The 27,792-nt window shown below is 40.2% G+C and overlaps 3 protein-coding genes and 1 pseudogene across 6 annotated transcripts in view; 3 read left to right on the top strand and 1 right to left on the bottom strand.

Moving 5' to 3' along the window:
- zgc:103759 (U8 snoRNA-decapping enzyme) overlaps window positions 1-11,661 on the bottom strand; it is a 17,107-nt gene extending 5,446 nt beyond the window's left edge. The window contains exon 1 of the mRNA XM_019274992.2: window positions 11,581-11,661. The gene's annotated coding sequence lies outside the window, so the exon portion shown is untranslated. The remainder of the gene's footprint in view (window positions 1-11,580) is intronic.
- Window positions 1,505-21,476, top strand: LOC104930758 (glutathione synthetase). 4 transcript variants are annotated; one of them, XM_027288801.1, is made up of 13 exons: window positions 1,505-1,565; window positions 12,091-12,234; window positions 14,736-14,881; window positions 15,035-15,110; window positions 15,572-15,711; window positions 15,794-15,910; window positions 16,609-16,689; window positions 16,915-16,992; window positions 17,115-17,184; window positions 18,653-18,847; window positions 19,016-19,097; window positions 19,388-19,577; window positions 20,250-21,476. In XM_027288801.1, the coding sequence occupies exons 2-13, from the start codon at window positions 12,103-12,105 to the stop codon at window positions 20,371-20,373; spliced, it is 1,431 nt and encodes a 476-aa protein (XP_027144602.1). In that variant the 5' UTR covers window positions 1,505-1,565; window positions 12,091-12,102; the 3' UTR covers window positions 20,374-21,476. The 4 variants fall into 4 exon arrangements, with proteins under 4 accessions (XP_027144602.1, XP_010743934.2, XP_027144603.1 ...); XM_010745632.3 differs by lacking the exon at window positions 1,505-1,565 and adding an exon at window positions 11,729-11,826 and having other exon boundaries at window positions 12,093-12,234; XM_027288802.1 differs by lacking the exon at window positions 1,505-1,565 and adding an exon at window positions 11,753-11,826 and having other exon boundaries at window positions 12,026-12,234.
- LOC113747715 (glutathione synthetase-like) lies at window positions 1,844-9,619 on the top strand (annotated as a pseudogene).
- Window positions 21,477-22,777: 1,301 nt separating the features above from the next.
- LOC104930772 (glutathione synthetase) overlaps window positions 22,778-27,792 on the top strand; it is a 19,039-nt gene continuing 14,024 nt past the window's right edge. Inside the window, exons 1-6 of the mRNA XM_027288977.1 lie at window positions 22,778-22,858; window positions 24,580-24,724; window positions 25,286-25,431; window positions 25,678-25,753; window positions 26,879-27,018; window positions 27,335-27,454. Of these exons, the coding sequence (XP_027144778.1) occupies window positions 24,590-24,724; window positions 25,286-25,431; window positions 25,678-25,753; window positions 26,879-27,018; window positions 27,335-27,454 (617 nt within the window). The 5' untranslated portion in view covers window positions 22,778-22,858; window positions 24,580-24,589. The remainder of the gene's footprint in view (window positions 22,859-24,579; window positions 24,725-25,285; window positions 25,432-25,677; window positions 25,754-26,878; window positions 27,019-27,334; window positions 27,455-27,792) is intronic.

Here is a 27,792-nt window from a genome sequence, read left to right on the forward strand (position 1 = left end):
AAAAATAAAAAAAAAATAAATAAAAAAAAAATATAATGATTAATTATATAAAGAATAGATAAATATATATATATAGATATAATATAAAATATAAAAAGTAAAGGCAAATTTAAATTGAGGAAAAGTAATACAAAAAGAGAATGCGAGACGACCAAGCACTTCAGGTGTACTTTGAGAGTGGCTCTAGTTCTCCTGGCCAGGCGTCAATTATAATACAGCATAAGACATCAGAGGCCCTGAACACTTTCTTCCCCCTGACCACCATTGACCTTTACCCAGCAATTCTCCACAACACCACTGATCCAACAACTGCTGTCCAACATGCAAACTTCCTTCTAAAATCCTAAAATAAATAAAGTAAATTTAAAATGCAGCTAGCGGTGCTGCTAAAGTAAAAACAACACAGAGTGTGGATGATTGACACTGTCACCTGTCGCCAATCAGAGTCAGGGAATCGATTAGTACCGCCCACTTCACCTTTGACCACCCAATGACGATCCAGAATGAAGTAAACCCAAAGGTGGTATATCGCACCAAGAGGTCTCACTTCACTGTCAACTCCTCTTGTCTTTATGTAACAACCAGAGCTTCATGACTGATTCAAACTAAAGCAGAGACATAGGCCAGGAGACATTAGCAGCGTTTCTCATGCTGGATAGAACTTTTTGACACGAAACAGCAAAGTAAGACATACTGTGTCCTTTTGTGGTTTTGTTGCTACTCTTTGGGGGCTAGCTCGCCGAGTTTTCATCGCACAGTGATGAGACACATATCTTTGTAAGATATATATTTTGATTTTGGATGTGGATAAGTTCGGCGGGCCGCATTGAAAAGCCTAACGGGGCCGCATGCGGCCGCGGGGCCGTAGTTTGCCCATGTTGTTCTAGTATCTATTATCTAGAGATGTCTGCTTACATCACTGTTATTCGGTAAAATATTTAGAATATTTAAAAAAAAGATGAAATGATGGTGAAACACCTCCACAGTTATTTATGTTTTGGATATTTTTTTCCCAGATATATCTTTGTTAGATTTTTATCTATTTATTTATTTTGTGATGTCAGCAGTTAGGATACAAACATCTTCATAATTTATAAACACTTTATGAGTCAGTTGTATGTGTGACATTTGTCTGAAGTGCTGAACCTTTTTGTGTCAGTGTTTACTTATTATGTTTTCCTGTTTTAATCAGTCCTGTCATATTCATATATTTGCTTTTGCACAATAATGACACAGTCACTGCAGTGTTTCTTGTCTCTTTTGGTCTCTGTCCTGTAGAGGGTTCATGTGAAATTAAGCACAGTCATGCAAACATGAGCCACACCTTACCTGACAACAGAGGAGCTCCTCTCAGGTGAAAAAACAAAAAGTGCTGCCTCATTCTTCGGTCAGCATTTCAGCGCTTTAACCTTTTTTTTTTTTTTTTTTGTGTGACGTGTGAGCACTGATTGGCTGTACAAAGAGCTGCCCCAGACTGACCAATCAGCGGTCACTACTAGCCTTAGGGGAACTTAAGCAGATCTGGTTTTCCTGTGTTTATTCACACGTTACATGCGGCTGTTGAAAGTAATGTTATTATTTATTTGAACACGACATAACATTGTGCTGGCGCTGCTGAAACGTGTCGAGCAGCGCAGAAAACAGTGACCTGAAGGCGGACAGTATGAGCTTTGTTTTCTGCACGACCTTTGCTTACACAGGAAGCCCCTGTCTTTGCTTTATAGCCGCGTTATTTTGGTTACTTACTAATGTTTTCTTGTGTGTGCACTTTGATGAAGTTTCCTTGATGTCATAAGGCACAACAACATCTGTTTTGGCTCCTCTCGTGTGTCAGGTGATCAGGATGGCTCAGGGCATACCAGACGAGGTGTTGATGAACAGTGCGCTGATGAGGAGCTGGCAGAGGCGGCGAAGACGCAGCAGCTCTGCACGGAGTCCTCATGAGGATCCAGGAGACTCCTAACTCAACAGAGGTGAGACGTGAAAATGAGGCACAACATGATGAAAACTGTGTGCATGTGGTTACTTGCCTGGCCTAAAACATCTTCCCACCAGCTGCAGTGCATACTCACAACTGTCCTGTGAGTTTCTGTAAGCAATACTTGTCTAACACGAACTCCTGTCCGGAAATAACACCACTTTGCTTGCTGTCTTAAATAAATAATTAGATAAGGAAAACTAATAAGTAAACACATGACACAAAAAGGTTCAGCATTCAGACAAATGTCACATACAACTGACTCATAAAGAGTTTCATAAATTATGAACTGTTTGCTGACATCATAGATGTTTGTATCCTGAACTGCAGCATCACAAAGACATATTTAAATAAATAAATAGATAATATCTAACAAAGATATATCTGGGAAAAATAAAACGTGGATGTGTTCACCATCAATTGCATCTTTTTTTTAATTATATTCTATAATTTTTACCGAATAACAGTGATGTAGAGCAGACATCTCTAGTAATAGATACTAGAATGATGTCTTGTTGTTACCCTTTAACAACATCATCTCACCCTGAGGGTGGCATCCATTGTAAAGATTAATTCTTTTGGGTACCGAGATATATAAACAGACACAAGTTCAGACCTTCTGCTGACTGAACATTATTGTCAAACCTACATTTGTATGATTATGATTATTATTGTATTATTGATTTGAAAAGGAGCAAAAGAAAACCCCATGAATTGTGTGTAATACAGTATTATAATATTTAATCTTTTTTATCAGTCATTGAGGTTGATCTCTCAGGATGTATAAAAAAGTGTTTGCCAGAGTCATAAAACTCTTAAACCATTAGTACTGCATATTACTACATTTAAAGAAAGTAGAGATGAGAGGTAGAGCTTTTTGCTAGAATAACAAAGTTATTTCGTCACCACAGAGAAGAGTGACGGTGCAGACAGCCTTTAATTTCCTGTTTATGCGTTATTTTCATTGCATGCACATAGCACAAAGCCCATGGGTGAGGGGGTTTCGCTGCATACCTTACCTCACCCACGAGTACTTTAAACCGCACTGACCGGCTCAACAGAACAGGGAGATAAAGGACAGCCGAGGGGAACTGCACATGAAAGAGAGATGCAGCATGTAACAGGTTGAGGTAGACACAGATTAATGTGTCCTAAACCTGTTATTCACTCCTCATTCTTCATCTTCAGCCAGGATTTTAAGTCCTGAAAAATCACAGAGGGCTTTGATGGAGGTTTCAGTTTGTACCTGGCAGCAAAAGTAACCGCCTACTCTTAAACCCTGTCGTTTATCAGCCATAATAAAAATGACCTGTTCTGCTTGTTTTTGTTACATTAAATAGTACTTGTACGGTCCTTGTGAATCGGAAGCCATGGAACATGACATTTGACAACTTAAAAATCAGACCTGATTGACTTGCGTACGTGTTATAAGCCATGTATTTAAGAGTCGTATTGCAAATCTTGACATTTAGTTTGACCTGTCGCTACGCCACAAAAGTATGACCGACGCTGTCAGTGTGTAAAGGCTGCAGGAGCACAGAGTTCATTACCGACTTACTCACTGCTGCACCTTAGAGCACTGTAATTAAGCAGTACTCAAAAGATCTCTCATTACAAGAGTTAAGATCTCTGATCAGATCAGTTTATTAAAACACTCGTACAACCTCAGTAGTTATGACAGCGCTCCCCTTTGTCCTTTTCTCTGAAAAGATTAAATTATAAAATTGATACCATCACTTTAACATTAGACGTTTGAAATGTATTCCATGTCTCGGAAGAGCTCATGAAACGTCAGACGACAGACACTGACCAGTTGGTTCAGATAATGCAACAAAAGAATGCATGCATGGCAGTTGAGGTTGAATGCAGTTTTGTTTAACTTTATTGCATATTCAATCAAAGATCTCGCCTTTCTCTGTCAGTCTTGACATTTCTAAATAATATTTGTCACACCCATTTTAGAGAGGACGTCGTCCAGCAGTGGGCTGCTGTGCCAACACTGCTAAAACAGGCGTTGTTAGTGTGAAGTCATGTAGGAATTTGTTCTGCCTCAGGCCACAGGATTTGGGACAGATCTTTATTAAGCTTTGTCTGCAGTGACGGGGATTTGTTGCCCAAAGCTTATTTTCACTCCTCCACATTCATGGCCACTGTTCGTGTTTTCTGACATCAGCATTCTTTTCTTTTTCCTTTCATGATTTGTTTTTCAGTTGGTGACCTACGCACCGTTCACACTCTTCCCCACACCTGTGCCCAAAGCTGTGTTCCTCCAGGCCCTGGCAGTGCAAACCTCACTACAACACGCTGGTGGATAAAATCAGCCCAGGATCCAGAGTTTCTGCAAGAGGCACTAGCTAGGTAGCCCAGTATGATGACTTTAAGTAGTTTGGAAACATGTCTGTGCTGTGTAGTAGCAGCAGAATATCACCTGAGTTAATCTAATGTAATAGTTTGATGAAGGGTTTTTCAGGATTTTAACAAAATGACATTCTTTGTTTCTCTACAGCACCATCGAAGTGATGATTTCACTGCGAGATTGTTTCAAGATCCACAACAAATCCTAAAAGAAGGAAGGTCTAGGTATGCGAATGGCCTTTTGCTGGTACTGGCTTTATTTTTAAGCAGTTCAGGTGTTTTAAGTATAAGGGACTTATCTCGTTGGTGTATTATGACATCACATCAAAACTGACTCCCAGATGATCCAGAATGGGGCGGTGCACCTGGTTTAAACCCTGGCTCTTCGGTTACACTGGCTACCTGTAGCAGGCTGCATTAAATTCAATCTAATGCCCCTACAAAGTAGTCTTCAGTACGCGCCCACCTACTTGAATGTCCTTTTCGGCATTTGTTACCTCCTCCATGAACGACAATCCAGCTCTTCTCGTCAGTTGTTCCCCATGGTGAACACTACTAGTCTACAGACAGGGCGTCCCTCTACCCTAAAAGACCCAGCTCGTCAGAGATACCTCCTACTCTCTCTCAACCGTTTTTTTTCTCTAGTAATACCAACAACTGGACATAATACATTTTGATTCTTTCCTTCCTGCCAGTCTATTGTGCTGGTCTCAATCGATCCGCTCTGTTGGACCCAGAAAGACGATGGATCTCGTCTCTGAAGCAGATAGAAATCCACACCTTTGCTGCCCGTTTTGGAGGTCTTCATCACGCACACCAGGTGTACACCGGTAAGTTATTACGATATCTCCCATACAGTGGTATTTATGATGTGAGGGTTTTTCCACGCGTTCCTCCTCTTGTCTGACAGACGCATTCTTCAGATGGCTGGACGGCTGGAGGAGGCCAGCGCATCCTCGACAACAACCCTGCAGCTGGTCTGGCCAGGGCTGTTGCCAAAGCCTGGGAGCTCTATGGATCAGAGAGGTAGGTATTAAGTACATCCAATGAATTAAGCCTTATTTAGCTACATTTCATTGCATAACGGATGTAACTTCACTCTTCCATCACTTTGACAGACCAAATGCTGAATACTGTGACAGTACTGACCACATTCATTGCCTCACAAAAGAGCACCTGGTAGCTCACCTAGTAGAGCCATGTACTGAGGCTGTAGTCCTTACAGCTGTGCGTCTGTCACTATAGGAAAAAAAAGCATAAAATTGCCTTACCGTGAGTCTAGGTAAAATATTCTGTGATGGATATTCATAATCTACCTGAAAACCTGCTGCATCATACCAATACCAGAAGTGAATAGTGGATGGAAATCATCAATTATATCCAGTGATCATGTCACTGATGATCAGTGTATCAGATTTAGCCTCTGGCGTTAGCTCTGTCTGGAGGTGCCACTGATGACCAGGAGGGCTTTGTAGTGACACTACATTGTGGTTTTGCACACAGCTTTTCTCCATACATGATCCAGTTTGACAAAATCAGTCAAATAGTTGGTGGTGTGTGTGACTTGTGCTGTAAAGCGTTATATTCACACGCTGGTTGTACCGGGAGCAAAAAGCAAAGGAAAAGTTACCTAATATTGTTTTAAGAAAGTCAGTAGTATGACTGTTCAGAGTGACCAGATGTGTTTTACATACTGTCATTACAGAGCGATCGTTATGTTCTTGGTGGAAGGAATCAAAGGAACATCTTTGATCAGCGATACATTGAGAGCGAATTGTGGAAGAGGTATGTGTGACACGACGAGCTGTTTCCCCAAGCTTTAGCCAACATTTAGAAAATAATGCATCATTTTAATGGAAGACAAAACAAAACCAATCTGTAACTTTGTTCCCACTGTGTCTCTTTCTCCGCTGCCCCCTGACCAATGGCATATGTTTGAATTGGCTTGCATGTGAGTGGTGTGAGAAACAGTACGTTTGTAACGAGAACTCTGTCGTCATGGGTTTCAAAACATCACCACGAAAAGAAAGAGGTTCACGATGTCTGTAAGACTGGGTATCTGGATCAGGAAAGAGACTGTTGTGGTAGTCTGTTTCTGTTCGTATGTGTAAAAATGTGGTGGCATACATCAAACACAATTCTAATATAACGAACGGATCAGTAGCGCCACTGTGTTTATGTTACTCTTTTCAGTGATGGCCAAGAGTGTGCTGTGGTGTACTTCAGGAATGGCTACAGTCCTCAGAACTATCTTTGAACAGGTCTTCACTTAATCTTTTGAATAAATAGTGTTGTTCGCGTCAGTGCTCTCCTTATTCTTCTATCCTGCTGTCAGCACAGGGTCAAGGCTGTCCAGTGCCCGCCCCCCGTGACCATAGCAGACAGGCTTTAAAAAACACTAAGTGGACATTCAGTCAATCTAGACAGACCATCTTGTTATGGGAATTTTAAAGAAAAACCCTTCAATAAGGAGGGCCGGATTCAAAGTATCAAGTTTAAGTTGAATGTATTGTTTGTACAAGAGAAGCAGTCACAGTGCAACACACAAAAAGGGGTTACAGAGAAAGAGCCTCGAGGAGCCTGACAGTTGGTTCTATACATTTTCTAAAAATGCCTGCAAACCCCTGCAAATTGGAACAGACAATTTGCATTATCGCATCTAAACGGTTTTCTTCTAGCATATCCCTATCAGTAGCCAGTAAATCCCCAGTCTAAATGTCACCTCTCTGACCTGCCCTGGCCCTCATTCTGTTCTGGAATCCCTCTATTATAACCTGAAACTTTACCTTACCCGCCAGTCCCAGCCAAATGTTAAAAGGAAGTGCCCTCAAGAAATTAATAACTAGAACAAACATCGGACGTTATTTAAAACATCTAAATAGCTGTGTAAACTGATTTTTACAAACACATCTTGTCTGTTATTTGATTAAAAGCTTCAGAGCGCCAAAAGGCTAGATGGCAATTTAAAATACTACAAGTACTGAAGGATTACTGTTCTGCAAAGTTATCACAACAACAGGGATTTCATTTTAAGTTGAACAGTTGTGAGGTGAACAAAAGAAACATTACACAGTAAACTAGCAGAACGTGCACCCTCGTGTGTCTTCATTTAAAAGAATAAGGAGGGACCCAAATCTGACGTGTATGATAATGCTCTAGTGCTACTGTTGCAGTGGCATTTCTAGCTTGTTTCTCTCATTAGAATATAGAAGTCATCGTTCATTGGATTCATTTGTGCGAAAAGATCATTTAAAGTTCTGGGGTCAAACGTTCACCCGTTACCTGTTGAAGAACATTACTATACTTTGCTTGTTCACACTGCTAGTGTGTGGAGCCACCATCAAACCTCTAGTCTCCTCGACTGGTCATTCCCTGGAGCTGATAGGGAGGTAATAGGCCCGTTATATATCGTTGTTACACTGACCTTTTAAAAACCCATCAGACACTTTTCAATATTCTGTAAAATTTTTGTGTAAAGTAGCAATATAAACCTTCATGGGACATTCTAGTACTGGATTCTACTGTAATGATGGTCCAAATCAAGTTATATTGAATCACTGGCGAGTTTAAATACTGCAGTAGATGTATCAGTGTTGTTTTTTTTATTGTGACTTGGGATGCTCGTCTTTCTGATGGAGCGCTCTCTGGCTGTGAAATGTCCAGATATCAGCACTCACCCTGGCTGGAACCAAGAAGGTCCAGCCGTGCTCGCCAGGCCTGGAGTTTTGGAGAGGTTCTTCCCCAACCAGCCCCCGTAGTGGAGCAGATCAAAGCAACGTTTGCTGGGCTCTACACTCTACATGGTGGGAAAATAACAAATGTGACAGTTGTGTTCAGTGTTTCAAGCTAGCGGCAATGAGACTCCAGTATGAATGAAAAGTTATACAGACGATGTTCAGGTCAAATCGTGGATTCTATTCTCTAATGTAGATTTCTTTCCTGTGTTGTGTCTTTGTTGTTTTAGGGACCAGATGTGACAAAACGTTGAAATGGCTTTAGCAGACCCAGACCGGTATGTCCTGAGCCCCAGCGAGAGGGAGGAGGTACGACAGGTTACTGTGCACCGGGAACAGCATTGAATGTTTTGTTTAAAAGCTACACATTACGCTCTTCTACCAAGTTGTTGGAACTAGTTTCAGATTTTGTAGACAATTGGTCAGCGATGTTTGAGGAAAACGTCATGTGTCAAGTCTCGTTTAAGATGAGCTCACTCCTCCTCTCCTGCTGCTTTTAAGGCACTGGAGTCTCTGCTAGTTTGAGTCAAATCAATTTCACATCTGGTCCTGAAAGGTTTTTCACTAATTCACTTATCACTGTTTTCTAGGTAACAACATCTTGGATCAGAGATCTGTCAGGTCCCGCAGAGAGTGAAGGGGACTGCAGAGCGACGGGCTTATATTCTGATGGATAAAATCCATCCGCTCCTGTAAAGAACTACCTGCTGAGGCGAGACGCTCCTCTCCAAATCAGAAACTGTCTCAGTGACTGGGAGTGTTTGGGACGTAGTCGTGTGTATATCACTATATCATGTAGACTATTTTATTCTCTTGTGCTGTGGGAAGAACGGGTCTTTTGTTCTCTTTCTTCAATCATTTCAGCTTCTCTTATGTCAGAACTGCCCTGCACACAGATAGAGCAGCCTATCATTTAATTTATTTAACGTTCACTGGAGGATACATGGAGTTTAACTCCAGTTTAACTGGTTTTATACTCACGCCAGTACAGAGAGAGTTCTCAGTCCTAGTAATCCTTCCTCCTCTCCCTCTCTACAAGCATTAGAGACAAAGTCCAGGCACAGAAGCACATCTCAGAGTTCAGCCTTGTCTCAATGCGCCAGTTATCTGATCATTTAATTCAATTCAATATCTTGAAGAACCACCTTTTCTTTGTGAAGACTACTGTATGTAGACAGCTCTGATAAACCCAGTACACAGCAAATAAACGACTAGCTGCTGAACATAGTGCACATTTGCAGCTACAGAGTCAGACAAAAGACATGAAGAGACTCCAAATCATGATGTGTAAAAAGGAAATTGTTCTGCTGCCCCTAAGTGGCCACAAAATGTAATATGCAACAGTTGTCTTGATTCAAACCTTGTCTACTTTATGTGAAAGGTTTCAACAGTTACTGGTCTGGTTCATCACTCTCGCTGTTTCCTTCCAGACAGGTGAAGACATGGTGATGAACGAGTGTGTGGGTCACCTGCTGAGAACCAAGAATTCGAAGACTCAGACGGAGGCGTATAGCAGCAGAGTGCCGTGCTGGACAATCCCCTCCTGTACTAGAATTTACACTCCGCCGTGCCGGGCTCCTACGGACAATTTACAAACGGACAACAGTGAAATGGGTTGCACTTTTTTCGTCACTTCAGCTTGAAAACGATGCTGAGTAATGTGTATGTGCCACAAATAACTGACAGGATTGTTGATGAGGACCATGTTTGCTCTCAGTTTTGATATGGTAATATTCTGTTCTATCATTACTGTTCTTAAATACACACTCAAAAACTTAAACAAGTTTAACCAAGTAAGTGATTAAACACATCTACTCAACTGATCGCTCAGTTTTGATACAGTAGTTCTTTATGCTTGTTGTAATCACTTTTCTTTCCTGGACATTTTTGATGTGAACAGTGTTGTTTTGGGTCTGCATTGACGCAGCCCAACGTTGGAAACATAGAGTGCTCCTCTATCTTGTGGCTGGCTCATGTTATTACAACATGTTAGGTTGGGTCACTCAGATTCACGACGAGACCACTGTAGCCCTTCAAACATTCCCCCAACACACACTGTAATGTAAAGGTTGTGACTGGATGTATTGAGTATGTATCAAACTTATGAAGGTAAAGACCAGGTTGAACTGAATAATCTCTTGACTGCTTTAGTGAGTTATTTCAATCGTGTGTCCGTAGACAGCTCTTGTGCTGTTCGCCCACATTTTTATCACTTGAAACTTGCGGAGTCTGATCTTTTAATTGTGACCAGCAACCATTTCACATTTACAAACAAGTCAAATATAAAGTTAAATGTTATGTAAAAAAGAAAAATACAATTGTTTATTTTTATATTAACATTCTTGCAAGAACCCAAGCCTGGCCCCGTCTCTGCCAGACTAATAATGAACATGTCTTCACCAGTGTGGCAGAAGATAACAACAGCATTGCTGTTTGCAAAAGTTGTTCAGCGACGATTACGAGAGGAGGAAAGAAGACTTTGAGTTTTAATATGACGTGATGTTTGAAACAAGCGGTATTAAAAGAATATGAAGCAGCCGTGGTAGCAGCTAGCAGTGCTGCTAAGGCTAAAACAACACATCACCTGTCGACCAATCAGAGTCAGGAGAATCGATTAGTACCGCCCACGTTCACCTTTGACCCACCAATGACGATCCAGAATGAAGTAAACCCAAAGGTAGTATATCGCACCAAGAGGTCTCACTTCACTGTCAAAGCCTCTTTGTCTTTATGTAACAACCAGGAGCTTCGTGACTGATTCAATCTAAAGCAGAGACATTAGCAGAGACATTAGCAGGAGACATAGCAGGAGACATTAGCAGCGTTTCTCATGCTGGAATAGACCTTTTGACACGAAACAGCAAAGATAAGACATACTGTGTCATTTTGTGGGTTTTGTTGCTACTCTTTGGGGGCTATCTCGCCGAGTTTTCATCGCACAGTGATGAGACACATATCTTTGCAAGATATATTTTTATTTTTTGGATGTGGATAAGTTCGGCGGGCCGCATTGAAAAGCCTAACGGGCCGCATGCGGCCCGCGGGCCGTAGTTTGCCCATGTCTGTTCTAGTATCTATTATCTAGAGATGTCTGCTCTACATCACTGTTATTCGGTAAAATATTTAGAATATTAAAAAAAAAAAAGATGATATTTGATGAGATGATATTTTTTCCCAGATATATCTTTGTTAGATATTTATCTATTTATTTATTTTTGTGATGTCAGCATTTCAGGATACAAACAGTTCATCTCTCTCATAATTTATTAAAAAACACTTTATGAGTCAGTTGTATGTGACATTTGTCTGAACTGCTGAACCTTTTTGTGTCATGTGTTTACTTATTATGTTTTCCTGTTTTAATCAGTCCTGTCATATTCATATATTTGCTTTTGCACAATAATGACAGGCACACAGTCACTGCAGTGTTTCTCATCTCTTTTTATCTCTGTCAGTGTAGAGGGTTGATGTGAAATTAAGCACAGTCATTCAAACATGAGCCACACTCGTTACCTGACACAGAGGAGCTCCTCTCAGGTGCTCTGACCGAAAAACAAAAAGTGCTGCCTCATTCTTCGGTCAGCATTTCAGCGCTTTAACCTTTTTTTTTTTTTTTTTGGTGACGTGGTGAGCACTGATTGGCTGTACAAAGAGCATGCCCCGGACTGACCAATCAGCGGTCACTACTAGCCTTAAGGGGAACTTAAGCAGATCTGGTTTTCCTGTGTTTATTCACACGTTACATGCGGCTGTTGAAAGGTAATGTTATTATTTATTTGAACACAGACATACACATTGTGCTGAAACGTGTCGAGCAGCGCAGAAAACAGTGACCTGAAGGCGGACAGTATGAGCTTTGTTTTCTGCACGACCTTTGTAACACAGGAAGCCCCTGTCTTTGCTTTATAGCAGCGTTATTTTGGTTACTTACTAATGTTTTCCTATGTGTGCACTTTAGACTGAAGTTTCCTGTGATGTCATAAGGCACAAACAAACATCTGTTTTGGCTCCTCTCCGTGTGTCAGGTGAATCAGGATGGCTCAGGGCATACCAGACGAGGTGTTGATGAACAGTGCGCTGATGAAGGAGCTGGCAGAGGCGGCGAAGGACGCAGCAGCTCTGCACGGAGTCCTCATGAGGATCCAGGAGACTCCTAACTCAACAGAGGTGAGACGTGAAAATGAGGCACAACAGCTGTCTCTCTCTCTCACACACACACACATGATGAAAACTGTGTGCATGTGGTTACTTGCCTGGCTAAAACATCTTCCCACCAGCTGCAGACTGCGATACTCACAACTGTTCCTGTAAGCAATACTTGTCTAACACGTACCTCCTGTCCGGAATAACAAGCCACTTTGCCTGCTGTCTTAAATAAATAAATAGATAAGGAAAACATAATAAGTAAACACATGACACAAAAAGGTTCAGCACTTCAGACAAATGTCACATACAACTGACTCATAAAGTGTTTCATAAATTATGAACTGTTTGCTGACATCATAGATGTTTGTATCCTGAACTGCAGACATCACAAAAGACATGTTTAAATAAATAAATAGATAAATATCTAACAAAGATATATCTGGGAAAAATAAAACTGTGGAGGTGTTTCACCATCAATTGCATCTTTTTTTTAATTTATATTCTAAATATTTCACCAAATAACAGTGATGTAGAGCAGACATCTCTAGATAATAGATACTAGAATGGTGCCTTTAACAACATCATCTCACCCTGAGGGTGGCATCCATTGTAAAGATCAATTCTTTTGGCGTACCAGAGATATTATAAACAGACACAAGTTCAGACCTTCTGCTGACTGAACATTATTGTCAAATCTACATTTGTATGATTATGATTATTAATTGTATTATTGATTTGAAAAGGAGCAAAAAGGAACACCATGAATTGTGTGTAATTACAGCAATTATAATATTTAATCTTTATTTAATCAGGCGGTCTCATTGAGGTTGAGATCTCTCAGGATCAAGTCATAAAAAAGTGTTGCAAGAGTCATAAAACTCTTAAAACCATTAGTACTGCATATTACTACATTTAAAGAAAGTAGAGATGAGAGGTAGAGCTTTTTGCATGAATAACACAAGTTATTTCGTCACACAGAGAAGAGCGACGAGTGCAGACAGCCTTTAGATTTCCTGTTTATGCGTTATTTTTCATTGCATGCACATAGCACAAAGCCCATGGAGCGTGAGGGGGTATTCGCTGCATACCTTACCTCATCACAGAGTACTTTTAAACCGCACTGACCGGCTCAACAGAACAGGGAGATAAAGGACAGCCAGAGGGGAACTGCACATGAAAAGAGATGCAGCATGTACACAGGTGTGAGGTAGACACAGATTAATGTGTCTTAAACCTGTTATTCACTCCTCATTCTTCATCTCTTTAGTAAAATAAACAGAAAAGTGAGTCAGACGACAGTGAAACAAAGATTAGTGGAAGAGAGAGCACACAACTGTGCTGGCAATTTGGATATCATTTGTTAACACGTATGCATTAGACCTGACAGACTGTCGCTGCAGTTTCTTTGTTTCAGTCAATCCTGATTTTTAAGTCCTAAAAAATCACAGAGGGCTTTGATGGAGGTTTCAGTTTGTACCTGGCAGCAAAAGTAACCGCCTACCTCTTAAACCCTGTCGTTTATCAGCCATAATAAAAATGACCTGTTCTGCTTGTTTTTCTTACATTAAATACGTACTTGTCACGAGTCCTTGTGAATCGAGAAAGCCATGGGAACATGACATTTGACAACTGTAAAAATCAGGCCTGATTGACTTGCGTACGTGTTAAATTAAGCCACTGTTATTTAAGAGTCGTATTGCAAATCTTGACATTTAGTTTGACCTGTCGCTACACGCCACAAAAGTATGAACCGAACGCTGTCAGATGGATGTAAAGGCTGCAGGAGCACAGAGTTCATACACGTGGAGAGAGACTTTATCTGCATCTTGCTGCACCTTAAGAGCACTGTAATTAAGCAGTCACTCAAAGAGCATCTCTCATTACAAAGTGAACGTGCCAGTTTGAAGATGTTGCAGGGATTCTTCAGGTATCAGATCAGTTTATTAAAAAACACTCGTACAACCTCAGTAGTTATCAGACCAGCACTCCCTCTCTTTGTTCTGTTTTCTCTGAAAAGATTAAATTATAAAATTGATACCATCACTTTAACATATAGATGTTTGACATGTATTCCATGTCTCGGAAGAGCTCATGAAACGTCAGACAGACAGACACTGACCAGTTGGTTCAGATAATGCAACAAAAGAATGGGTAATGGCATGAATGCAGCATGGCAGTTGAGCTGTTGAATGCAGTTTTGTTTAACTTTATTGCATATTCAATCAAAGATCTGAACATTTCTAAATAATATTTGTCACACCCATTTTAGAGAGGACGTCGTCCAGCAGTGGGCTGCTGTGCCAACACTGCTAAAACAGGCGTGTTCAGTGTGAAGTCATGTAAGGAATTTGTTCTGCCTCAGGCCACAGGATTTGGGACAGATCTTTATTAAGCTTGTGTCTGCAGTGACGGGGATTTGTTGCCCAAACGCTTATTTTCACTCCTCACATTCCATGGCCACTGCTCGTGTTTTTTTTGACATCAGCATTCTTTTCTTTTTCCTTTCATGATTTGTTTTTCAGTTGGTGACCTACGCACCGTTCACACTCTTCCCCACACCTGTGCCCAAAGCTGTGTTCCTCCAGGCCCTGGCAGTGCAAACTCACTACAACACGCTGGTGGATAAAATCAGCCAGGATCCAGAGTTTCTGCAAGAGGCACTAGCTAGGTAGCCTCCAGTAATGATGACTTTTGAAGTAGTTTGGAAACATGTCTGTGCTGTGTAGTAGCGGCAGAATATCACCAGAGTTAATCTAATGTAATAGTTTGATGAAGGGTTTTTCAGGATTTTAACAAAATGACATTCTTTGTTTCTCTACAGCACCATCGAAGTGGATGATTTCACTGCGAGATTGTTCAAGATCCACCAACAAATCCTAAAAGAAGGAAGGTCTCAGGTATGCGATTGGCCTTTTGCTGGTACTGGCTTTGTTTTTTAAAGACAGTTCAGGTGTTTTTAAGTATAAGGGACTTATCTCTAGTCGGTGTATTATGACATCAACATCAAAATCTGGTTTTAAACCCTGCTGCTCATCGGGTTACACTGGCTACCTGTAGCAGGCTGCATTAAATTCAATGCTAATGCTCGCCTACAAAGTAGTCTTCAGTACTGCGCCCACCTACTTGAATCTTAGTCTTATTCAGGCATTTGTTACCTCCTCCAATGAACGACAATCCAGACTCTTCTCGTCAGTTGTTCCCCATTGGTGGAACACGCTACCAGTTCCTACCAGATCAGGGGCGTCCCTCTCTACCCTTAAAAGACCCATCTCGTCAGAGAGTACCTCCTACCTCTCTCTCCTCTCTAGTAATACCAACAACTGGACATAATACATTTTGATTCTTTCCTTCCTGCCAGTCTATTGTGCTGGGTCTCAATCGATCCGACTACATGTTGGACCAGAAAGACGATGGATCGTCGTCTCTGAAGCAGATAGAAATCAACACCTTTGCTGCCAGTTTTGGAGGTCTGTCATCACGCACACCAGATGTACACCGGTAAGTTATTACGATATCTCCCATACACTGTGGTATTTATGATGTGAGGGTTTTTCCAAGCGTTCCTCATCTTGTCTGACAGACGCATTCTTCAGATGGCTGGACGGCTGGAGGAGAGCCAGCGCATCCTCGACAACAACCCTGCAGCTGGTCTGGCCAGGGCTGTTGCCAAAGCCTGGGAGCTCTATGGATCAGAGAGGTAGGTATTAAGTACATCCAATGAATTAAGCCTTATTTAGCTACATTTCATTGCATAACGGATGTTAACTTCACTCTTCCATCCACTTTGACAGACCAAATGCTGAATACTGTGACAGTACTGACCACATTCATTTGCCTCACAAAAGAGCATCCTGGTAGCTCACCTAGTAGAGCCATGTACTGAGGCTGTAGTCCTTACAGCTGTGGTCTGTCACTATAGGAAAAAAAAGGCATAAAATTGCCTTACAGTGAGTCTAGAGTAAAATATCTTGCTGATGGAATATTCATAATGTACCTGTAAAACCTGCTGCATCATACCAATACCAGAAGTGAATAGTGGATGGAAATCATCAATTATATCCAGTAGATCATGTCACTGATGATCAGATTTAGCCTCTGGCGTTAGCTCTGCCTGGAGGTGCCCTCCTGATGATCCAAAGCCAGGAGGGCATTGTAGTGACACTACATTGTGGTTTGGCACTACAGCTTTTCTCCATAAAATATGATCCAGTTTGACCAAAATCAGTCAAATAGTTGGTGGTGTGTGACTTAGTGCTGTAAAGCGTTACGTACTTCTCACAGCTGGTTGTACCAGGAGCAAAAAGCAAAAGGAAAAGTTACATGATATTGTTTTAAGAAAGTCAGTAGTATGACTGTTCACAGTGACCAGATGTGTTTTACATACTGTCATTACAGAGCGATCGTTATGTTCTTGGTGGAAGAGAATCAAAGGAACATCTTTGATCAGCGATACATTGAGAGCGAATTGTGGAAGAGGTATGTGTGAGCACAGACGAGCTGTTTCCCCATAGCTTTAGCCAACATTTAGAAAATAATGCATTTTAATGGAAGACAAAACAAAACAAATCTGTAACTTTGTTCCACTGTGTCTCTTTCTCCGATGCCCCCTGACCAATGGCATATGTTTGAATTGGCTTGCATTGTGAGTGGTGTGAGAAACAGTACGTTTTGTAACCAGAACTCTGTCGTCATGCGTTTCAGAAACATCACCACGAAAAGAAAGAGGTTCGACGATGTCTGTAAGACGGGGTATCTGGATCAGGACAAGAGACTGTTTGTGTAAGTCTGTTTCTGTTCGTAATGTGTAAAAAATGTGGTGTTCATACATTCAAACTACAATTCTAATATAATCGAATCGGATCAATAGCGCTCACTGTGCATTTATGTTACTCTCTTTTCAGTGATGGCCAAGAGGTTGCTGTGGTGTACTTCAGGAATGGCTACATGCCTCAGAACTATCTTTCTGAACAGGTCTTCACTTTAATCTTTTAAAATTAGTGTTGTCTGTGCTCAGTGCTCTCCTTCATTCTTCTATCACTGCTGTCAGCACAGGGTCATGTGCCCCTCCCAGTCAAAGACAAACAAACTTCTTCATGCTCTGCTGCCCAGCGTTTGGCCAGGAAGGTTGACCAAGACAGAGCAGGCTTTAAAAACACTAAGTGGACATTCAGTCAATCTAGACAGACCATCTTGTTATGGGAATTTTAAAGAAAAACCCTTCAATAAGGAGGACCGGATTCAAAGTATCAACGTTTAAGTTGAATTTATTGTTTTTGTACAAGAAGGAGTGTTTCACAGTGCAACACACAAAAGGGGTTACAGAGAAAAAGAGAAAGAGCTCTGACAGTTGGTTCTTATACATTTTTCTAAAAATGCCGTCTCAACCCCTGCAAATTGTGAACAGACAATTTGCATATATAGCATCTAAACAGTTTTCTTCAGCATATCCCCTAATCAGTAGCCAGTATATCCCCAGTCTAAGTTTCACCTCTCTGACCTGTCCCTGGCCCTCATTCTGTTCTGGAATCCCTCTATACATTAACCTGAACTTTACCTTACCCTGCCAGTCTCAGCCAAACTGTAATAAAGGGAAGTGCCCTCAAGACATGTAATAAATAGGAACAAACATCGTACGTATAATTTAAAACATCTAAATAGCTGTGTAAAACTGATTTTTACAACACATCTTGTCTGTACATTTGATTAAAAGCTTACCAGACGCCAAAAGGCTAGACGGCAATTTATAATACTACAAGTACATGAAGGATTTACTGTTCTGCAAAGTTATCACAACAGGGATTTCATTTTAAGTTGCAACACTTGTGAGGTGAACAAAAGAAACATTACACAGTAAACTAGCAGGAACGTGCACCTCATGATTGTGTCTTCATTTAAAAGAATAAAGGAGGGACCCAAATCTGACGTGTATGATAATGCTCTATGTGCTACTTGTTGCAGTGGCATATCTAGCTTGTTTCTCTCATTAGAATTAGAAGTCGTCCGTTTCATTGGATTCATTTGTGGCGATAAGATGTTTAAAAGCTACACTTCTCAGAAGAACTTGGCTTCAGTTCTGCCAGACGGCTGGGCAACGTTCACCGGTTACATGTTGAAGAACTACATATACTTTGCTTGTTGCACACTGCTAGTGTGTGGAGCCACCATCAAACCTCTAGTCTCTCAGACTGGTCATTCCCTGGAGCTGATAGGGAGGTAATAGGCCCGTTATATATCGTTGTTACACTGACCTTTTAAAAAACCCATCAGACGACTTTCAATATAAATGTAATAATTTTTGTGTAAAGTAGAAATGAAACCTTCATGGGACATTCTAGTACTGGATTCTACTGTAATGATGGTCCAAAACAAGTTATATTGAATCACTGGCGAGTTAAAATACTGCAGTAGATGTATCAGTGTTTGTTTGTTTTTATTGTAGACTTGGGATGCTCGTCTTCTGATGGAGCGCTCTCTGGCTGTGAAATGTCCAGATATCAGCACTCACCTGGCTGGAACCAAGAAGGTCCAGCAGGTGCTCGCCAGGCCTGGAGTTTTGGAGAGGTTCTTCCCCAACCAGCCCCAAGTAGTGGAGCAGATCAAAGCAACGTTTGCTGGGCTCTACACTCTAGACATGGTGAGGAAATAACAAATGTGGCACAGTTGTTTCAGTGTTTCAAGCTAGAGCAAATGAGACTCCAGTATGAATGAAAATGTATACAGAAGATGTTCAGGTCAAATCGTGGCATTCTAATTCTCTAATGTTGAGATTTCTTTTCCTGTGTTGTGTCTTTGTTGTTTTTAGGGACCAGATGGTGACAAAACAGTTGAAATGGCTTTAGCAGACCCAGACCGGTATGTCCTGAAGCCCCAGCGAGAGGGAGGAGGTACGAAGTGTTACTGTGCACCGGGAACAGCATTGAATGTTTTGTTTAAAAGCTACACTTTACAGCTCTTCTACCAAAGTTGTTGGGACTAGTTTTCAGATTTTGTAGACAATTGGTCAGAGATGTTTGAGGAAAAGTCCAAGTCATGTGTCAAGTCTCGTTTAAGATGAGCTCACTCCTCTCCTGCTGCTTTAAGGCACTGGAGTCTCTGAATAGTTTGAGTCCAAATCAGATTTCACATCTGGTCCTGAAAGGTTTTTCACTTCATCACTTCATTCACTGTTTTCTAGGTAACAACATCTATGGATCAGAGATCTGTCAGGTCCTGCAGAGAGTGAAGGGGACTGCAGAGCGGACGGCTTATATTCTGATGGATAAAATCCATCCTGCTCCTGTAAAGAACTACCTGCTGAGGCGAGACGCTCCTCTCCAAATCAGAAACTGTCTCAGTGAACTGGGAGTGTTTGGGACGTATGTCAGGTGTGTAATCACTATATCATGTAGACTATTTTATTTTCCTTGTGCTGTGGGAAGACAGGGTCTTTTTGTTCTCTTTCTTCAATCATTTCAGCTTCTCATTATGTCAGAACTGCCCTGCACACAGATAGAGCAGCATCATTTAATTTAATTTAACGTTCACTGGAGGATACATGGAGTTTAACTCCAGTTTAACTTGGTTTATACTCACTGCCAGTACAGAGAGAGTTCTCAGTCCTAGTAATCCTTCATCCTCTCCCTCTCTACAGCATTAGAGACAAAGTCCAGCACAGAAGCACATCTCAGAGTTCAGCCTTGTCTAAGGCGATGCCCCAGTTATCTGATCATTTAATTCAATTCAATATCTTATGAAGAAACAGCCTTTTTCTTTGTGTAGACTACTGTATGTAGACACGCTCTGATAAACCCACTGTACACAGCAACAAACGACTAGCTGCTGAACATAGTGCAGCATTTAACAGCTACAGAGTCAGACAAAAGACATGAAAGAGACTCCATATCAATGATGTGTAAAAAGGAAACTGTTCTGCTGCCCCTAAGTGGCCACAAAATGTAATATTGCAACAGTTGTCTTGATTCAAACCTTGTCTACTTTATGTGAAAGGTTTCAACAGTTACTGGTCTGGTTCATCACTTCTCCCTGTTTCCTTCCAGACAAGGTGAAGACATGGTGATGAACGAGTGTGTGGGTCACCTGCTGAGAACCAAGAATTCAGAAGACTCAGACGGAGGCGTAGCAGCAGGAGTGGCCGTGCTGGACAATCCCCTCCTGTACTGAGAATTTACACTCCGCCGTGCCAGGCGTCCTACAGGACAATTTACAAACGGACAACAGTGAAATGGAGGTTGCACTTTTTTCGTCACTTCAGCTTGAAAACGATGCTGAGTAAATGTGTATGTGCCACAAATAACTGACAGGATTGTTGATGAGGACCATGTTTGCTCTCAGTTTTTGATATGGTAATGATTCTGTTCATCATGTACTGTTCTTAAATACACACTCAACAACTTAAACAAGTTTAACCAAGTAAGTGATTAAAACACATCTACTCAACATGATACGCTCAGTTTGGATACAGTAGTTCTTTATTGCTTGTTGTAATCACTTTTCTTTCCTGGAACATTTTTGATGTGATACAGTGTTTGTTTTGAGTCTGCATTGACGGCAGCCCAACGTTGGAAACATAGAGCTGATCCTCTATCTTGTGGCTGGCTCATGTTATTACAACATGTTAGGTTGGGTCACTCAGATTCACTGACTGAGACCACTGTAGCATTCAAACATTCCCCAACACACAACTGTAATGTAAAGGTTGTGACTGGATGTATTGAGTATGTATCAAACATTATGAAGGGTAAAGACCAGGTTGAACTGGAATAATCTCTTGACTGCTTTAGTTAGTTTAATTTCAATCGGGTGTCCTTAGACAGCTCTTTGTGCTGTTCACCACATTTTATCACTTGAACTGTGCGGAGTGCTGATCTTTCATAATTGTGACAAGCAACTAACAACATTACACATTTAAAAACAAGTCAAATATAAAGTTAAATGTTATGTAAAAAAGAAAAATACAATTGTTTATTTTTATATTAACATTCTTGCAAGAAATACAGCTCCAAATGTTTCAAGTTAATAGAAAATACTTACATATCATGTCGTGATAGCCGTTTTAAGATTTTAACATTTTTGTCTATAATGGTTGAAATCAATTTTTTTAAAATGTGAACAGCAAACCCACTGGAATTGATTAGAACACTGGTTAAAGCTCTTCTACCATAGTAACACTGGTGAGTACCGCTGGTGATTGGCAAACCTTGTGGTGGCACTTGGAGGAATCCTTTTTGAAATATGAAATAAATGAATTTCAAGACAAACAATACTAGCAAATGTTACACCGGAATATTATTTGAAACAAGCTGATACGTAGTCACGTTCGTGCAGGTAACGCTTAGCTTGCATAACAACAAAGTAACAAAGTGAGAGGAGGTAAAATGAGTGTTCAAAAACTCTGCAGTCATTGCTTCAAATGGGAAAGAAGATGAGGAGTACACCTCTTCCACCACATTAGCTCTTGTGCTTGAACCGGTTATGTTCAAGACAGTCAATAATTAATTCCTATTAGGAATAAAGCTGCCTGCTCTGTGAGGTGTCTGTAGCTGAACAGGGTCTTTGTTTTCTTGCTCAGAGTTAGATGAGAAGATCCATACCACTGACTGATTTTACACTTCCATTGCACTCGTTGATTACTACTCTCCCTGTGAAACAGTTGTACAATGTCTTCTGTGACTCTGAAAAAAAATCCTGTTTATGTCATCAGGGTTTGACAATGATCCATTTTGTTCATTCATAAATTTCATTTTCTTGATAAGGAACCTTCCATCAAGGGTTAGTATAAACCCTAACCCTGCAGCATTATTAACAGCAGCTATGTTTCAGGTATACATAAGCTGTGTTCAGTCTATAAATAAGCACAGCATGTTCTGCATATAATCACACAGAATACAAACTTTGTCATTACATTACCAACATGCACCAGGGGAAGTCAAGTGTGAACTTGTGCTGTTGATGTGTCACACGATCTCCCTGGAGGTTATTACCGGTCAGTGCTGGCAGGTTGGCATGTGTTTTATATGATATGAAAAGATGAGCCGCAGAAGGCAGCAGAAAACAAAGATCATTTAAAAGTAACTATTTTGCATTTTACTGTAATGGAAACTGGATTTATTTCATTTTTTTCTCATTACATGAAAATTCATAATAATAAAATGACACACATCTATTTTGAGTTTTTCTGTTTATAAAACATTACAAACATGTTAATAAAAAAGCCTCCCATTTTTATTTTCCATTCTTTTTGTTTCAGAACAGGAAATCACAGATTCAGAAACCGTGAAATTGATCAGTCTATGTGCATCGAAAAAGTTTAGGTAATACATTTTCGTGAGATGACAAAACATCATCATGAAGAGCATCACAGGCTTAACAACTAAATTATATGATCTTTAAACATGGGGCGGGTGGACAGTGTTACGGGAATTTTAAAGACAAACCCTGAAACTGGGTTGACAGGAAGCAACAATAAATAATAATAATAATAATAACAGGACCCACTGGACAGGTTCCACCGGGTGCATGGGTGTAACTGTCCTGTTGAGTAAGTAAAGGTACACCTTCCTTCCTGGGATACTATACCTCAGTCTGCAGCAACATTTTCTCACTAAGTCAGTCATACTGAACTCCCAGGCATTCGTGGCTATACACGGTAAGCACATGTGTTACTATCATGTAATAAATGCAGATTTCTTATTGGCTGGAACAAGCAAGGCGACTTTATTTATATAACACAATTTACATACTGAGGGAATTTCAAATTGTTCCTATACAATTTAACATGAGAATTGAGACATTTCAAATTGCTTCACTTAAAGCAACATGGTTTTGGTGCCACATTGGTGTGTAATGGTGTCTCTGTTATTCCTACTCTGATGTCCTGTGGCTGCTGTGCATTAACTCTCAGTGTTTTACAGAGTTTCCTGATGGACATAAATTAAACTGCTGCAAGTGTTGCTGCCGTTAGCTAATGTAAACTCAGTTTGTAAGCCAGGCTACCTGAATTGTGAGCTCAAAACACTGGGGGTTGTTAGTGTTTGTACCACTGGTTTAGGCCCAGGCAAAGGCAAAAAAATTGCAGATGAAGGCAGTGAAAAATTGGGGTTAAGGTTTTAAACCAGTTTTCACACATCTCAAGGAGATGAAAGTAACACTCCTTGTATATAGCAAAATGTCATATCTAGATCAGTGAGACAACTAAAACACAACAATTCTGATATTTACGTTATTATACACTGAAAAAAAAATACAAATAAATATCGTATTTATGTACAGTCTGTCTGTAGATGATACGGTATCTAGAGTGCGTCACAGAACTAAAATAGAATAATATGCTCTTTAAACATGGGCTGGATGGACAGGTTCCACTGGTTTTTCTTTTCATTTATAATGAATGTTTTTTTTTTATGGCTTGTTATCACAGTCACAGTTTCTCTACCCACATGGATTTCTAAAATGCCTCTTTTATCATGTGATCAGGCAAGCCAGTTGGTATGTACCTTTGTGCATTTAAAAAGTTTGAAACAAAGAATACAGATGTTTTAGAACTTTACTTTAACTTTAACTTTACAACATATACAAGACATGAAAGACAAACTTTCCCAAGCCTGGCAATTATAACAATAATCACAGTAAAATATTATAGTAATAGAGAAGCACAAATGAAATATGTAAATAAATATGAAATATGTAAATTAGATACACGCACAAAATAAAATAAATAAATATATAAAATGATACATACATATATACATATTTGTAAATTGTCAATTAATGCTGGCATGTAAAGAGGACAGGACACTCGTGATTAGCAGAATCTATCTATCCTCCAGTTTAGAAATACCAAAAGGTGGATGACTGCAGTAGCAGTTGAGAATGTTGTGTGCATGAACATTATTATGATTAATATAATTTCATATGGTTTAAAGGTCCCTGATGATTTGAGTGAGATACACAGTCACATCAGCAGAATCTGAACAACAACTGCTGGGTCAGTTAAATTGATAGAGATTAATCTTAGAGACACCACTCAAACTCTATGTCATTACATTAAAGGGTTTACTTCCTATCACCTAGTTCAAAGTTAAATTAGTACCAATAAATGTATGAAAGATATAAAATATTTCAAGGTATGTTAAAAGCTCACAGTTAAAGGCATTTCTGGCTTGAATTTTTTATTTTTTATTTTAATAAGCCTCATGGCTGATTTTAATTTCTATGAAGAAGCAGCTGAAGGAGCATGAAGAGTTGAAAAAATAAAATATCAAACCATTTTTATAAATTAATAATGTATTAATACGAATCCTAATAACTAATGAATAATATTATAGTATTGTAATCATCTATATAAGGTTGCTGTGTTTTACACCTCAGGTCCATTGTGATGGCAACAGAAGCATTTCTCCAGCAGCTGATGACAAATCCTGACAGACTAAACAGTTTAGCAGAGGACGCAAAAGAACTGGCTCTTTTTCATGGCATTATTACACGCACACATGAGACCCCCAATTCATCTGAGGTAGGGGCAACCACGCAAAATTATAATGGAGATCATGTGTTTGGTTATGTGTGTGTTCATGTGTGCACCTCCTATTTATGACAGACGCTCAAGAACCTCTCGTGGTTGTAGTGATGCACCACTTTTGAAAAATCTTAAAATACATATTTAATTGATTTCCAACCTGGGTCTTTTGCTGCATGTCATTACGTCTTTCTCTCCCCCATCTTTCCAGCTGTCACTGTCCAATGAAGGAGAAAAAAAGATGCATGCCACCACCTTCATAACGAAGTTATATTCTTGATATTAAACATGTTATGTTGTTTGTATCATGTCAATGCAGTTATGTGTCATTGTATTTTCTTTGCTTGATTAAAAAATTGGTTATATTGTCAGAAATACATATACAGGCAGACTCCACTAATCCAGTTAAGCTTATTTTTGACTCGACTGTTTGATGCAGTATTCATTGAAACTGCAGAAGGCGTACGAACAAAGTCAAGTTTAACCAGAAGAAAGATTATACATGGCTGCATCTTCAATATAGAGGCAGAATGTGCTAATGACATGTTTTGTTTTCAGGTTGTGACCTACTTCCCGGTCACACTCTTTCCCACTCCTGTGCCCAAAGCTGCCTTCCTCCAGGCTCTGGCAGTGCAAACTCACTACAACACACTGGTAGACAAGATTAGCCAGGACCCAGACTTTCTGGAAGAGGCTCTCACAGGGTACGTGGAGATTGTTGGTAGCATGTCTGTGTTGTTAATTCTGTTATCAATTAATTATTTTTACATAATACCCAGAGTTAATTCTGGCCTTGACCCTTGTCTGTGGATGATTTGATACACAAGGCATGGCAACCATGCTGACATTGCCATTTGCAATAAAAGCTCTTATGAAAGTAAATCAAATTCAAAAGTCCAGTGCTTCATAATAATGATAATAATGATGATTTGTCTCTTTCCACATCACAGTACTATCCAGGCAGATGATTTCACCGCTAGGTTGTTTGGCATATACAGACAAGTGCAACAGGAAGGTCGAGCACAGGTAAGATTTGCATTTGATTTACAATGTTAACAATTTAATCTGACAACATGTTCTGCACTTAGTACTTAGTGATTTCCCTACCCTGTGTGGATAACTCCCCAAAACCATTGGTTGAGACAGGTCACAAAAATGTAGGTTAGGTGAGAAAGGCTCCAGCAGAATCTACCAGCATGTAATCTATGTGTTACACTGATCAGATGCACAGTGGCAACAAAGCAAAGATAACTATGACTATAAACTATAATGGAGATATGGCTAAAGGTAATAATAATAATCCATCCATCTATCCATCTATCCATCCATCCATCCATCCATCTATTCATCCATCCATCCATTTTCTTTTGCATATCTGGGGTCAGGTTATGGTGGCAGCAGGTTTAGCAGGGAGTTTCAGATATCCCTCTTCCAAGCAACACATTCCAGCTCCTCTTGGGAGATCCCAAGGTGTTCATCAGCCAAGACAGCCTAGCAATGTCCAAAGCCTTTAGCATCTCAGGGCAAATCTTATTCATAGAGCTTTCTGACTACATTGGTCACCTCTGCCAAAGATATAGATGAGGCTTCCCCTGAGTCTTCAGGCCCTACCTCCTCCACAGAAGATATGGTGGTCGGGTTGCTCTTTCCACAACAGTATCACAAGACCGAGTCAGCAATTCCTGGTTAAACAGTCTGAACTAAGCCATGCTTCCCCCTCCTAACGGTTTACCTTAGCACACCAGTCTGGTACCTTTATGTTGCCTTGGGAGCCCTGGAAATTGTCCTTCAGTCTGAGTGCCTCCTTCAGCGCTGGTGTCCACCAGTGGGTTCTTAGATTGCTGCCATGACTCCCTCCAGTTGCCTCAATGGCGTGAGGACCTCACGGACAGTTCCCTGTTTACCATCACTACATGTTTGGGTTCACCAGTTTTGTCCATCGTCACCCATGTAAGTGTTCCCCAGCAGAACTATAGAGTCACCAGATGAAATCCCTTCCAGGACCCCACCTCTCCAAGAAGGCAGAAAACTGATATGTATATAATTTTTCAGCTAAGCCAGTTAGCTTATACCACTGCAAATTAGAAACAAACATTCCCCACTGATAAGGATGATGATTTTGCAGTAAATAGTAAGTAATCTTCTTTCCAGTCCATTGTGGTGGGTTTGAATCGGTCTGACTACATGCTGGATCAAAGGGACGATGGAACTGTTTCCCTGAAGCAAATAGAAATCAACACTATTTCTGCTGCTGGATTTGGGACCACTGACCATCTTCCTGTGGTGCACAGGTATCTTAGAACATTTAGATGTGTTTTTATTAAGGGACTGGTAGAGTATGTTGATGAGACCAAGAGTCCAGTGTGTAAGATTCAGTAGCCTCTATTTACAGAATATTGCTGAAATCCATCCGCTTCCAACTAACTTGCTCTAGACAGGGCCTTTTGCGCTCCAGTTTCTTCCACAATGCTCCACTAGATGCCAAACACACTGGTCCTTTAAATGCATGTTTGCTGTTGAGATGAAGATAAACAGTGAGAACGGTGTCATACATAATTTTAAACCAATGCCTCACTAAGTTTGTGATTTTCAAATACAAAAATACAGGCACACTCTGAAGTCAGTTGGACTTCTGAAAGAGAGTGAGTCTATTCCAGATACAAACAGTATTACTCCTGGAATGAGTGCTGCTCTTGCCAAGGGCTGGGAGCTGTACGGTCAACCAAAGTAAGTGTTGTTAGTTGGTGCAGTACTTATCCAACATTAAAACTCTGGAGCACTATGCATAATTGTGCAACAGTGTGTGCATTTGTGTTATTTTCATTGATTTGATTGTAGTAACATAATTCGCATAAATCCACAAAAGCCTTCTGTGTAATTTTGTGTCTTTATATACATAATAATAAGCACCTAAAAGGTGTTAGGAAGTAGTTTCAATCCAGATTTGTAATTTTTCATTTAAGATTTTGAAAACTTTCCTGATATTGGTTTTGAATTGGCCATTCAAAACTCTGACAAATATATGACAAATATACATATATAAATATATGACAAATATATATATA

The sequence above is a fragment of the Larimichthys crocea genome, chromosome XV (assembly GCF_000972845.2).
Source record: "Larimichthys crocea isolate SSNF chromosome XV, L_crocea_2.0, whole genome shotgun sequence".
NCBI classification, from domain to species: Eukaryota; Metazoa; Chordata; class Actinopteri; family Sciaenidae; genus Larimichthys; species Larimichthys crocea.

Coding starts and splice junctions, on each gene's coding strand:
- LOC104930758 (XM_027288801.1), top strand. CDS start 12,103: ATGGCTCAGGGCATACCAGACGAGGTGTTGATGAACAGTGCGCTGATG. Junction 12,235..14,735: donor AGACTCCTAACTCAACAGAG/GTGAGACGTGAA, acceptor TTTGTTTTTCAG/TTGGTGACCTACGCACCGTT. Junction 19,098..19,387: donor GCCCCAGCGAGAGGGAGGAG/GTACGAAGTGTT, acceptor ACTGTTTTCTAG/GTAACAACATCTATGGATCA.